Consider the following 15,203-nt stretch of genomic DNA (forward strand, 5'->3'; position numbering starts at 1 on the left):
TTAAAATACCAATCCATCATGTCATATGCTTTACGGAGATCCACTTTTAAAAGGCAGCTAGCTAGATTATACTTCCATTCATAGTGCTTGACAATATCTTGGCAGAGGAGGATATTGTGAAGGATGCCGCTAGGGATGGTCATGGGTCCAGGACCCTGTTGGACCCGCCCCTTTTTAAGGGTCTGGGTCTTATTTTTCGAGACCTATCGGATCCGGGTCGAATTTGGATCCGGAAAATATTTGACGGGTCCGAGTCCGGGTCTCAAGGTGCAGACCCGGACCCGGACCTGACCTCGAGACCCAGACCCTAGAACCGCCCCTCAGACCTGGACTCGGACCCTATACAATTAAATATTTTTTTTACTTTTTAGTAATTATTTTGTATTTGAATTTCATGGACTCGAACAAGTGTTTGTAATACAATAATAAATTGCTTACAAAAATAAAAAATCTCGAAAAAGGTTTAATTTTGACAATCAAAGAGACTTTGTTTAAGACCCATTAAGGACCCATCAAGGACCCTAGACCCGTCAAATCCGTCGGGTCTGGGTCTGGGTCTGGGTCTAAAAATTTTAGACCCTTAGAGTCCGGATCCAGGTCTGGATCTATAAAATATAAAAGGGTCCGGGTCCGAGTCTGGCTAGAACCGCTCTAGACCCGCCCCATGACCATCCCTAGATGCTACGTCCTGCAACAACGGCTCCCAGCGAACTAGAAATGATATGATTCAAAACTAGTTTCAGCCTATTGCATAAGAGTTTAGAGATACATTTGTAAATAACATGACAACATGAGATCAGTCTGAAATCACCAGGATCATTTGGGCGAGCAGTTTTTGGAATCAGGGTGATTGTAGTCACGTTCCAGGCTTTAAGGAGTACTCTTATGTCAAAAAATTGTTGAATAGCCTCCACAATATTATTTCCAACAATCTCCTAAGCCGCTTTATAAAAACCATTATTGTATCCATCGAGGCCTGAAGCTTTTTTTTCAGGAATACTCCACAGAACATTCTTGATCTCATCATGGGTGAAATGGAGGTTGAGGAGTTGGGTATGGTGAGCATTCAGAGAAGGTCCTTCATTTATGATGTCCATATTGATCCTCTGCCGATTGACAAGTTTGTCACCCAGGATGCCTTTGAAGTACTGAATGAACGCGTGTTGAATGTTGCATTGATCATTAGTTTTGTTGCCGTCTATATGGAGAGTTTGGATGTTGTTTGCATTTCTATTTTGTTTGATGCTATTGTGGAACAGAAGTGAGATCTTGTTTAAATAATCACATATTTTCATAATATTAACATTTTATAATTTTAGATATGCATAGTTTAATACAAAATGATTAAAATTAAATATAATAAGTGGAATCTTATTTGAATAATCTAATAGGAATTATGTGAAATGTTACTTGTCCTAATAGAATATATTTGAAATGTTACTTGTCCCCGAGTTTCTACCCACATTAATCTCATCAGTCACTAATATTAAATTATTACCACCGGATAAGGAGTTGAACAGATCCGAGTCCCTAATATTGTGCGCGCCCGGTAAATACAGCTCAACCTATTATATATTCCTCCTAATCCTTCTCTATTTTCCCCTAATACTTATTTTCTAATTCATCGCTTTTATATTTAAACAAACCTAATTTTGGATTTCTAATTTTTTATTCTTCCCTTTTTTCTGGGTTTTCCCTTTTTGGCTCTTCTTCCCTTCATATTCTAGTGTAAGTCCTTACTTTTTTTCTCTTTTTCCTTTTTTTTTCTTTAAATATTGTTATTTTCCTTTTGGGTTTTCTCTCTATTATTTGATCGCATATGGGTGTTGATGTTTTTTTTAATGTTCTTATCATTTTTGCAATATTAATTAGATAATTTTTTATATTAGCTTTGCAATTATAATTTGTATTTACTTTAAGTACTGAATAAAGTTCCTTGCCTTTTGTTATCTCTTTAGAAAGAAATATATTTTCGAGTATAATGCTTCAATTCTCTGTAATGATATCTCTTTTCCCCTTCTTGTTTCCAAAGTTTTAGAGAAATAATTATCAATGTATGTTTAATGTTTATTTAGTGCTCTATATATTCTAATTATTATTAGAATTGTAGATGTGTAATTAGTGATGTTTATTACCGGGTACCCGGCATTTTGGATGGGTACTTATTTTAACGGCCCGTGTTATGGCCCGATTTATCCCGATACCCGAATAAATCGGGTCGGGACACGGGATACCCCATTATGTTTTGTGGTATTTTTTGGTAGAATTTATACAAAAAATTATAGTTAAATTTTTGGTCATCGATCGCTTTATAAATCGGATCAAGTGGTCAAATAAACTGACCAAAAATTCAATACAAACAACATTCATTGCAAAGTGCAAATATATATCACACAAATACTATTTAGTATGACATTTAAGTATTTTTGATGAATTTCGCTACAACATACTTGAACTCAAAATAACTAATTATAAATTATGAATTTTAAACTTTGTATTGCATTATAATAAACTAATAATTTTGATGTAAATTAACAAATGCCACTTTAACAGATTTTATATGTTTAATTTTTTTATTGACTAAATGTTTATTGTTAAAAGATTTTACATTGTTTGTAATTTATTGCTTGATATAATTTCGCATAGATTAAAGGATGATTGACTATGATTTTTGCAATAAAATCAATTTGCACTTCTAAAATACTATTGCCATTTGTATTTCCTTTTTTACTAGTTGAGAAAAATTTGCCCTGATTGTTTTGTTGATTGATATTTATTGGCTGAGACGAATTTGCACAAATTGATTGATAATTGATAAGCACTTACATTAATTAAAATCATACAATCTAATAAAAAGATTGAAAAATTACACATGCCATTTTTATAAAAGCTCTGCTAAATGGAAAAATCTTATTGGTTGATGTTGAATTAATTTTGCTTATATTGAGCTATAAAAAATAAATTATTGATTAAATTTTATCGGATACCGTAAATTTACCATTTTAAAAAATAAATAATTTAAATATTTTTATGAAACTAATCAGCTAAAAATTTTGTTGCATCAAATGATATAAGTAATGTCATATATATATTTTTAGCAATTATTATTTCATATTTAATATATAATGTGTTTATTATTACGTATCTTTAAAAATTATATTTATATATATCTTCATACTAAGAATTTGTTGCATTGCACGAGATCTTATACTAGTTGACTATAATTTTCAGATATTAGGGTCCTTTTGCCTATCGAGACAAATGCGTACTTTGCCTATCAAGAGTGATGTAAAACCTAAATTGTTCGATTAGATTGGACTTATTGTGAATGCCAACTTATTATCGAGAAACACTAGGTGAATACTACCATCTCAAAACCATATGACAATGAAATTATAGGAGAAAGGGGCTTCAATGACTTATAAAATGTGCATATGATCATTAATTCATCGATGTGGATAAAACACTCGAACACCCCTTCAAATGTGACTCATCGTCAAGTTTACATAGTTTGCATGTGGGAGTAATCAATTAGGATGACAACGGCTTTTTCAGACCTATTATTTTAACTTCTAATCGAACTATCGACTCGAATACCTTGTTAGATTACGAAGGGCTTGAATGACATCAATGTGGGACAAACCATCCTAACAGAAACTATAAGATATCCGTTGATATAGCCTAATACGCGATTTTGTACACAATATCGGTTTGTTTAAGTTGAAAACCTTTACAATATAGATCAAGAGTTAACTTGTGATACTATTGTTGTTTATATACTAGTTTATATAATAACATAAGATTTTATATTTTTTGTGGCAGCTATACTTATTTTGAAAAGAAATGCTATTTTTGCAAGGTTTTTGTCTTGTGAAGAATTCCTAAGAAAATTGAAGTCTTAATTTTCAGCAACAATCTTATGGTAGGGTGTAAAGGATGGGAAGAGTCAAACTAAAAATTATGAGATTGGAGAGTAGTAGCAATCGTCAAGTTACATATTCTAAAAGGCGTACTGGAATCATAAAGAAAGCTAAGGAATTAGCTATTTTATGTGACATTGATATTGTCCTACTCATGTTCTCTACTACCGGGAAGCCAACTTTATTTCTTGGAGAGCGTAGGTACATTTTATTGCTTATATTTTGATAATGGTTGTTTATTACTACTTGCTATGCTTGTTTTTTCACGTGATTCAATTTACTGATTCAATTATTAATATGTCTAATTATGAATAATAAAAATTTATAAAAATTTGATATTTATAATCTTTGTATCAAGACGAATTAAACAAGATTCCACTTAACTTGTTTTAACTTATAGATTAAAAATTAATCTCAAAGTAAGGAAGGTAAGTGAATAATGTAAGTTTTTCCAATGTTACAAGTAAATTGAAATGGAGGAAGTACTTCTTCTGTTGATTTGAATTTACTATATTACAACAATGTTGAGGATGATGATGATCAATATGCGTAATATAGCAAGTTTGCTATAAGAATATGTTGTGATTGAAACATATTACATAGGTGATGCGAAGTGTGTGTTGGAAATACTTCCCATGTGAACAAGATTTCACATTGACAAATAGTGGTATTAGACTTGCATATATTGGTTGATGGGTAAATCGTCTAAAACTATATGGTTTTGGAAAATAGTGAACCTCATTAACACTATGTTTGGATAACAAATTAATCGTGAATAAAAGGAAGAGGAAGGGAAGGTAAAGAAGGGATAGGAAGAGGAGGGGAAGAGAGGGAAAAGGCTCCCTTATTTGTTTAAGAAGGAAGAAGAGGGAAAAGAAAGGAAATTTCATTTATCCAAATAAATTCCTTTAAATATTTTCCCTTCTTTTCCCTCCATTTTGTTCCATCCAAACAAACCCTAAGTATATATGCAATGCAACACTCATTACCCGTGTGTTTGTGGGCCCAAGCTCACAGGTATTTCATAGGTGTGTCCACACGAATTGACCCATGGAGTGATTGTGACGAATTGTTACATCCAAACAGTATGTAGATTGACAAGCACTTAGCTCATCCTATTAAAGTATATGATATATTGTTAAAGCATGCATTCTATGGTGTACTTCTGGTAGCCTAACGTAGTTTACAGCAACCTTGAACAGATTATCACAAAGTATGCTCAACTCACCCCCCAAGACAGGATAAAAAGGTGTGAACTTATCTTATGTCACTATGGGGTGTTTGGCAAACGACTGATAACTGATTATAGTACCTGATTTGACTAACTAATTTTACTATCTGGTTTGACCAACTGATTTTAAACTCGCTCCTATGAGCAGCTTGTTCAAAAATTGCTTATTTATAATAATAAGCTATTTCAACCAGCTAATTTACCAAATATTAGTGTTGGATGATTTGACCACCCAACCCTCTATTTATATAAAAAAAAAATTGCTCAATAAATTATTTTGCCAAACACCCCTTATGATATTAACACCATTTTTTAGGTTTTGTTCTGAAAATTGTTTTTGAATGCTGGATTTCATCTGTAACAGGAAATTGGAGAGTCTTGAAGTAAGAACACCATCATCAACTCGTAATGTCTAAAGTTTGGTTATCAAAAATTGAACTTCATAAGACCTTTTTTCTTTTGTTTTACACTCTTTTATACATAGGCCCTTAAGAAAACTTTCAAGAAGTGTGATCATGATGTGAATATAGAAGACTTTGTAGCTTCAAGGTATGCATTTTTTTTCAATAATGAATCTTCATTTAAGCACAAATTTTGGAAGGATGCTGATAATTTTTTCTTTTCCCTTACAGTAGTCAAATGGCTGAGGTAGGATTGGTTGCTGATTTGCTTGGTGAATGATTTATGTAGGAGAAAAGTTATTTTGTTGTGTTTAATCTCTTGGAATTAAGACTCATACGTTGTTGGTGCTGTTATATTTCAGCAGGAACTAGCTAACCAAGTGGGGATGTTTCAAGCCCAAGTCACACGAGCAGAGCAGGAATTGAGGTACAATTCTAGCATTTAACTATTAAAAGTACTATTTATTTGGAAATTTGTACAACATTCTCATACTCATGTTGTATGTGTTCTCGTAATGTACTATTTGTTTCTATGTTACTTAGACTCTTTATTTTACTTTACGTATCCGTGTTCGATCCTTGATGCTCTGCATTGATAGACACTTAGACACTTCATTTTAGGTGTAAAATTGAGTATTTAGACGTATTTGACCCTTGGACACGTATCAGTATCCGACACCCGAGTCCAATTGACATAAATTTGTTTATTTTGTGCTTATTCTTTTCACATGAATGGAGGAAGTGAAAGAAATACAAAATTCTAGCTCAACATTGAAATTGTTTCAAGACTACATGAAAATCTTGTATATTTTATTTCAATACGATTTGGTCGTTGGTTGTTGGCTGGTTCAATTGGCTTGTTTGACCGCCATAAAGTATTAGCTTTTTCATTAGCTGTTAAGTTATAAGCTAGCTATTAAGAAATTCTTCGCTACAAATTAATTGTTGTTTGTCTACGAAAAAGTCATTCTAAAGCACAAAACTCAATGAAAAAGTTATTTATAGTAGTTTTTTGGTTTAGGCTCAAAATCTAGTTTTTAGCTGGTTTAAAAACCATTTATCGGATATATTTTTTGACTGTTTGACCAATTAGCATCTAACCAAAAAGTCATTTGCAAAACACACCAATATCATGAAGAATGTTGTAGAGTGGAAGGTGCATAATGCATTTTTAGATCTTGTGTCGTTGGCATAATTCGTATTTCAATGATTGTACCATACTACCATTTTGTTCAGTTTCAATGCTAATTTCCTTTGTGGTACTTAAAATTGTCAGTTGCTGGACTAACCCTGATACGATCAACAATGTTGAGCAATTGCAATTGATGGAAAATTCCTTGCATGAATCAGTTAACCAAATTCGTTTACACAAGGTATGAATTAATTCATCCATTGTTCTTTATGTACCTTTTCCCTCGGCAGTCCTAATGATACCGTTAAACAAAGTCACCAACCACTTTTCTTTTATCAATGCATAAATTAGTCAAATATTTACAACCATGGATGGTAAAATTCTACTCCTATCACCTCTCCCTATTAAGCTAAGTGTAAAAGATTTAATAACTTGCCAACCTTTGTTGAATTTTAGAGCATTTCTAGTAGTATAAATAGGGTGTTCATCACTTACATTTTCATCATCTCACCACAACATCCTTGACTAGTAAAACAAAAGTGATAGCAATATTTAGAGTGAGTTATTGTAAGAATAAAAATGAGCTACTACAATATAGTAGTAGTATATATATTGTAATCTTATATGTTTCTAGTGCTATTATTATTACTTTGAGCATTAGTTGTTCAATATCTCTCTAAATTTTGTTCAATACCACATAAATATATCTCGGAATTCTTTACAATTGGTATCAGAGCCAAACGGTCTATTACGAGACTCACTTTGGTAAATTGTCAGTTAAGGACTGGTAAAAATTAGTCAAAATAATTTTGGCTACCCGAGTGATCAAGTGATCACATTAAAATTCCATCTGTGTGCAATATGAGATTGTGAAGTTTTTGGTGAGAGACCAAGCTTACTTATTACGTGAGAGGCATAACTAATTTGGCAGATATTGCGAGTACATTTGGTAATATTGAGAAACTCAGCAATAATAATTACACTACGTGGAGCATACGTATGCAATTTTATTTTTTGGGTCAAGACCTTTGGGGTATTTTATTTTTTGGGTCAAGACCTTTGGGGTATCAACAAAGTAGCAACCGATGTAGAAGAGTCAAAGAAGTGGAAGATTAAAGCCGGAAAGGCGATGTGTGTGTTGGCAGCAACCAACAACTGTTGATGACGAGTTGTTGCACCGCATCAAGGATGCGAAGACGCCCAAGGAGGCATGAGACATATTGTCAGGGTTGTTCTCCAAGAAGAACGATGCTCAACTCCAGATGCTAAAGGAACAAGCTAATGTCGATCCAACAAAATAAATTGACGGTGAACCAATATTTCACTAAAGTCAAGACTTTGTGTGAGCAAATCACAAAGTTGGACCAGAGAATCCGATCACGGAGACTAGGATGCGAAGGATCATTGTGCGCGGCTTGAAGCCAAGTCTTAATAATCTTGTCACGTCCATCCGAGGTTGGGCTACACAACCAACTCTAATCGGGTTTGAAAATGTGTTAGCTAATTAGGAAGCTCTAGATAATCAAATGTCCGGAGCTTCTGTCAAAGATGAAGAGACTGCTCTATTTGGAAATAAAAATCCAAATAAGAGTGGTGAGAAGATTGGTTAGTCGAGTAATCCATTACCTGGCAAGTCAAATCAAAAGTCAGGAGGATTTCGGAAAGGACGAGGAAAATGAGGCTTCCATTAAGGGAAACTCGAGATCGACAAGAAAATCAGAATAAAGATAAGACCCGGACACGACGAGAGGTTGTGTGCTACAAGTGTAGTAAAAGGGGACATTATGCTCGAGAATGCTGGTCTAAGTCAGTAGAAGGGAATGTTGCAACTTCGGTAGAGCTAGAAAGCCGAAGCGAAAAAGAATGGGATTTTAAAGCTTCCTATGCCGTTGAAGAGTCTAGCTCAAAATGTGAACTAGATGTAGAAGAACAGTCTTTCGACATGATGGTTGTGTCAACCTGCAACACCGAGCCAAAGGAAATTGCATTTGCCACAACAAATGATAAGATGATCAATTACAAGGATGATTAGATCATCGACTGTGGTTGTTCGAATCACATGACTGGAGATAAAGAAAAGTTTGTGAGCATGTCCGAGTATAAGCGTGGTTGAGTTGTTATCACAACAAACAACTCAGAATTGCCAATTACTCATATTGGACAAAGCGGTTGTAACTCCGTGATTTAGCAACAAGCAAGTTCAGCTGGATAATATCTACCATGTTCCAGGTATGACAAAGAATTTATTGTCAATATCACAACTGACTGCCACCAGGAAACTATGAGCTCTTTGGACCTCTAGATGTAAAGGTGTACCACAATTTGAAGGATAATTCAACACCGATATTAGAGGGACAACGTTTGGAATCTATCTATGTAATGTCTGCTCAAACAACATATGTAGACAAGACAAGGAAGAATGAGACAGCTGACTTGTGGCATGCACGCTTGGGTCACGTGAGCTATACCAAGCTAAAAGTGATGATGAAGAAATCGATGCTCAAGGGTCTTCTTGAATTGGATGTCAAGGAAGATATAATTTGTGTCGGATGTCAATTCAGTAAAGCACACTAACTGTCATATGAAGACTCAAAGTTTAAGTCTCAGGCACCTTTAGAACTTATTCACTCATACGTATTTGGGCCGGTCAAGCAACATTCAGTAAGTGGCCTACGATATATGATCACCTTTATAGATGATTATTCTAGATATGTCTGGGTAGACTTTATGAAGGAGAAATATGAAGCATTCAATAAGTTCCAGCAGTTCAAGGAAGCAGTGGAAAAAGAAGTTGGTAGAAAAGTTCAATGTCTAAGAACAGACAATGGGGGACAATATACATCGACACCAGCTCTTTGTTGTAAGAATAAGAGTGAGCTACTACAATATAGTAGTAGTTTATATATTGTAATCTTATATGTTTCTAGTGCTATTATTATTACTTTAAGTATTAGTTGTTCAATACCACTCTAAATTTTATTATCCACATTATTATTTTGCTATTCGTTCCACATAAATATACCTTGGAATTTTCTACAGATACTATGTTTTATATTAGGTGTTTTCATTGTTCTTTGAGGGTGCCCGGTCGGGGTGCATTTTGATTGATGAAGGATTCTGATATTGTGCAGGGCCGTTTCTGAGAGTAGTTTTAAGGTGCAACCACCTAGAGCCCACCTTATAAAGGTGCTCAAATTGAGTTAATCTTTATTATTAAAAATTAGTTTGTGTATAAGTACTTTATCATTATATGATCTTAAATTTGTACATTTATTTGACATTAATGTGATGGAAAGAAAGAGAAACTATATGCTGCATAGATGGAGAAAAAAAGAACCGAAACTTGAAACATGTGTCATACTGTCATTAAAATCTTTTTCGCTTTTTTTCTATTATTGAAAGGGAAACTTTTGAATTTTGATATTTGGCTTCATATTTAAGAAATAATTAACTCATCAAAACATGTAATATTTGTTTATTCACTATAACTATATGTGATGATCTATTGGAATTCTATGTTTTCTTATATAAACAGAAAAATAATATACATGTAAATCTTTATTTTAACTTAGATAATAAATCATCATCATATAATGAATAAGCTAACTAATTTGGCTATTTTTTCAACTAAATCATCCCTCCTATCTATCATAGTTGAAGACTTTTTAAAATTTATTTGTCTCGATTATCAATAATTACTATGAGTATATGTTTTAATATTATTGTATATAAATTATTTTTTCACTTTGATGATGATAATATTATAACAAATATAAAGATTTAATAATTAAGTTATGTTGTAAATGAATTAATTTATAAATAATATTATTGTTCATATCAGTAAATATTTATAGAATTTGTATTTTACACGGGAATCTATCTAGTGTCCGAATATCACAGATCTGACACGGGTACGTAAAGTAAAATAAAGAGTCCAATTAACATAGCCCATAAAGATTTGGTCAATGACAAGATCAAGGAAATTATGGCCTTATGTGTACCAGTTGCCAATTTTTGTTAATACTTCCACCTTCCAATTATTGTATCAGGAAAACATTAACAAACAGAAGATTGAGCCTCTAGAATGCAATAACCAGGTAAGATTTCCTTTATTCATCCATATCAATTCTGTTCTGTATGGATTACGTCTTTGAAGATGAAACATTTACAATCCGTGTTTGTTATTCAGTTCCAGAACGGAATGCATATGCCTTTGATGATGAGTAGTTTGCAAGATTTTCAGCCACAATCTTGGTTTCCAACTACTGAAAATCATCAAAATCAGCAAAATCAGCAAAATCAGCAAATGATGCTACTTGATGAGTCTAACATTTTGCCTCACAGGTGAGAGCACCTGACCCATTTTGTAGGTGGAAATATATGGAATTGTTGTTATTGATTTTACATGTTACTTCACATGATAATTCCCACACCAATGTCCTTATATGTGTTTTCCTCTTATATTTTCATAGTCATAGTCATCAGCCCTGGATCCTGCACAAAGACATGGTCTGGGGGAAGAGGTAGCGGACATACCATACGCGTGCCCTTCGAGGGAGATGTTAGTCAAGGAACCAACTCAACCAAAAGCTTAAGCTGATAGTTAAGGCTCTATGATATGTTACATATACTCTAACACGCCCCCTCACACGAGAGCCCTTTGGACTAGAAATGTAGATGTAGCATAGGCCTTCTTCATACCTGGCGCTAAATATTCCACTTCAAATGAAGGGTGGTTGTGATTCGAACCTGTGACCTTTTATCACGCTAACTTCTGATACCAAGTCAAGGAACCAACTCAACCAAAAGCTTAAGCTAATATTTGAGGCCCCAGAATATATTATATACTCAACATGAGAGGATAGGAGGAAATCGCACAAATAATTGAACCCCTAAGAAAAGAGTGCGAAATAAGAGATGAGTAACACTAAAATAACATGAGACAGTTTCTGCAAGACACAAAACAAGCTGACAGGTTCTGATAGGGGATAGCCCATAAATAGCTTGAAAACTAGATCACGCCCAACGAACTAACCTATGTGGTACCTCATTTCCTACCCAAAAGTTAACTCGTACGATTACTTGCAATTAGTACTGTTTAAGTTCAACGAAATAGCCCATCGTGCAATGTTAATGGCATTTATTCTTTGATGTGTCTTAACATCAGTAACAAGTTTACTTCTTTCTAATCCTTTGTGATTGACTTTAAGAGATATGAAGTCCACATTCGATGCTTCCCTTCCCGGTTGTTCAAGCTACTTTGGGGATACTAAAGTAGAGCTGGGTAATGCCAGCCAATATGATCAAGCAAGACCAGAGTGTAATGGCTTGAATCAGCTGACTGCAGATGCATGTATGGGGGTTCAAATTGATGAGCCATATTCATTTTCATTGTATGGAGATATAAATCTTCCTGAGCCAAAGGCGATGCAAGATTGCGCGGTTAAGTTTCAAGGGAATCCGATGAATTACCGAATTGCTGGTCCTCAGGATTTGCCCATGTCTATGTTTGATACAAAGTCCCAACCATGGGTTCCTTCTGAGTTGCCAAAGTTTAATGAAAACTTATATCCACAGGTTAGTTTTCATTAAGTTTTTTAATGGTGTTTGGTAATGTGGAGTTGAGAGTTTTCTTGGAGTTCTAATGCTGTCATATGTAAGTGATAGAGGTGCTTAATGGGTCGGGGACTGGCTAAAAGCCCGTGACCCGGCCAATCTTAAAAGGGTCAAGCCCATTAATTATTTTGAAGGGACGGGCTTTAGCTGAGTCGGGTCGATTTTAGATATTAGCAGATCGGAGCGGGCTTTTAACGGTCTCCTGGACCTAAACAAGTATAGCTACAGTGCATGCCGACAAAGATCAATAACATACCTGGACCTAAGTTTGGAGTAATTTTAGCTATTTTATCTGTCCAAAAACATTACTTTGGATTTTTTTTGTAGAGCAGCAATATTGGAAGTTTAATTTTAGGGAAATTATCAATAGTATTCCTAAGTTTTGGCACTTTATCAACGGTACCTTTTAAGTTTTTTTATTATTAATGGTACCCTTGTGTTGTTGAGCATCTTACAACAGTAACTTTTTGAACTTTTTCCGTTCAAAATCGTTAAATTTTTTCTTTTTCTTTTATTTTTCAATTTAAAAAATAAAAGAAAAAGAAAAAAGTTAACGATTTTGGACGAAAAAAAGTTTTAAAAAATTACGATTGTAAGACGCTTAATAATACAAGAATACAATTAATAATAAATTAACTTAGGAATATCATTGATAAAGTGTCAAAACTCAGAAATACCATTAATAATTTCCCTTAATTTTATAGATTTTATGGAGCAGTAATTATAGCTATTTTAACCGTCCAGAAATATCACTTACTAACTATGTAACTCTGATCTGTCTTCACAAAACTCTCATTCTTCAATAAAAACCACACCTAACGGCTAACATCCTATAATGTCGCAAACCATTGATAGTTATCCGACAATAATACCTATGTTTTAATTCTAAAAGATCGTTGTTGGCTACATAAACCAATAAAATCAATCTTAGATGCTGTTGAAATTGAAGCGCTAAACGCAAAATTATGTCCTTTATTGTGTTTCGAACCTCTCAAGTCAAGGACTCTTTAGCCACATTATTCTTTATGGATATGAGTTGCCGTTTTTTTTTTCTTAGACTTTGATATTAGTTTCTATTAAAGGTGTTCGTTCGGGTGATCGGGTCGATTTCGGAGGAGTGTCATTTGGTTCAGTTGTATTTCGGATCAGTTATTTTTCGGATGCGTGTTACGGCGGGTCACACTCGGGTCAGGTCAGTTAGTCACGGTTCGGTTGAAGATCAGTTATTTGAGTTATCGGGTTACCATCGGTTCGGTGTCGGTTGAAGTTCGTGTCAAGTAGTCAATCGATCTCGAACTGTCATTAGTTAATAATTAGTTTGGTTTTACCGGGTACAGATCGAGTTCGGGTATTATTTTCCAGTAGAATTCGGCTACGAATTACTAATTACTATAGATCGAGTCAATATCAGATTAAGTTGTTAGACATTTTTTTAATTGATGATAAGATTCCCCTTAGTTAAAATGCAAATCAGTTTGTGATTATTACTTTGTTACTTTTACTTGTTTGACTGTAAAATTAAAGTTTTATCATTTTTCATCTAATTTGATTAAAAATAGTTAAATAGACATTGACTATTGATTATTAACTCTAAATATATGAAACTATGTATGTATAAAATTTAATTTATTAAAATTTCTATTATTTTATTAGATTAACTAATAAGATGATTGAGTATGAGTCGATCAAACCTTTATGTTAAAATTTGGTTCAGGTTTACAGCATTTCTATTAAAAATTTCGTTCTGGTTAAGTCGGACCAGATCAAGTTTGGTTTTGAGCATGATTCGGGTCGGGTATGACTCGTGTCGGTCACTATTAGGTTTCTCGGTTAACGGTTATATGTCGGTTATAAAAATCGGTCGCAGTTCGGGTTCGATTTTACGATTTTCGGTTGTAAATCGGTTCAGGCGCAACTGCGGTTCGGATACTGTCGCTTCGATAAACCTAAAAAAGAAATATATTTTCGGGTCGGTCAACTTTGGGTTTCGATTCGGATTTTCGAGTGGGGTCACATTTGAACAGCTCTAGTTTCTATAAGCGGGCTACACTAGATAAGATGAGAATGATGATGATCAGGTTTCAAACCATTTGTACCAAAGTTGTAAAGTTATCGTTCTTTGTTTGCACCAAGATGGAAAAATCTCTCCCTTTTTTGTTTGTAATCTTTCAATTCTTGGTTTATACATTGTGATCTACTTTTGGGATTCAGGACTTATGATTTGTGATGAGTGTTAATGTTGTATTTCTTATTAATGATCACTGTGTTTAATGAATCAAATTTCATTTCTTAAGTTTCAAATGCTAACGATAGCAACACGTTTTGAGGGGAAATGTCACAATGTCGCTATGAGTAGCATTTAGTGAGTATTCAATTCAATACCCTAACATTTATGAAATATTCAACGTTATTTATGCAGGATACGGACTGCCACACTGGTTTATAAGAGCTCCATTGATCAATGTTACTTCTTCCGTCATATTAAATTTGAATCATTTTCCATTTTGATCCGTCTCATTTATTTTGTATCAATTTTATTTTTGGATAATGGTTCACCACTTTCTTTTAATCTCACCAAGATTATACCGCTCCATTTGTCCGTGTTTGCCCCATTTTTATTTTCGTTAAATCGGGCAAAATCGTTGAACGAATGGTGTATATGAAAATGTTGATATTGCGTGTCATCTTACTAAAATAGCATTCGGTGTATATAATTTCATATGTAGGAAATTTTGGTGATGTATGTAGAATATTTTAGAAGATTTGGTAAATTAGTTTATTGAGCAATTTTAGCTTATTTTGATATTAATAGAGGATTGTGTAGTCAAATCGGTAAACGTTAGTGTTTGAAGAAATAGCTGTTGAAATAGCTTATTGATACGATTAAGCTATTTTTGAATAAG

At 33.8% G+C, this 15,203-nt stretch overlaps 1 protein-coding gene across 8 annotated transcripts; it reads left to right on the plus strand.

Moving 5' to 3' along the window:
- The first annotated feature begins 1,523 nt into the window (after positions 1–1,523).
- On the plus strand, positions 1,524–15,132 carry LOC130799845 (agamous-like MADS-box protein AGL65). 8 transcript variants are annotated; one of them, XM_057663108.1, is made up of 12 exons: positions 1,524–1,728; positions 3,823–4,121; positions 5,110–5,169; positions 5,516–5,534; positions 5,636–5,700; positions 5,784–5,799; positions 5,915–5,979; positions 6,829–6,925; positions 10,734–10,781; positions 10,874–11,028; positions 11,895–12,261; positions 14,720–15,132. In XM_057663108.1, exons 2-12 carry the CDS (start codon positions 3,937–3,939, stop codon positions 14,744–14,746), a joined length of 1,104 nt encoding a protein of 367 aa, XP_057519091.1. In that variant the 5' UTR covers positions 1,524–1,728; positions 3,823–3,936; the 3' UTR covers positions 14,747–15,132. The 8 variants fall into 8 exon arrangements, with proteins under 8 accessions (XP_057519091.1, XP_057519087.1, XP_057519084.1 ...); XM_057663104.1 differs by lacking the exon at positions 14,720–15,132 and adding an exon at positions 13,383–13,774 and having other exon boundaries at positions 3,927–4,121; XM_057663101.1 differs by lacking the exon at positions 14,720–15,132 and adding an exon at positions 13,383–13,773.
- The last annotated feature ends 71 nt before the right edge of the window (positions 15,133–15,203 follow it).

The sequence above is a fragment of the Amaranthus tricolor genome, chromosome 14 (genome assembly GCF_026212465.1).
Source record: "Amaranthus tricolor cultivar Red isolate AtriRed21 chromosome 14, ASM2621246v1, whole genome shotgun sequence".
NCBI lineage: Eukaryota > Viridiplantae > Streptophyta > Magnoliopsida > Caryophyllales > Amaranthaceae > Amaranthus > Amaranthus tricolor.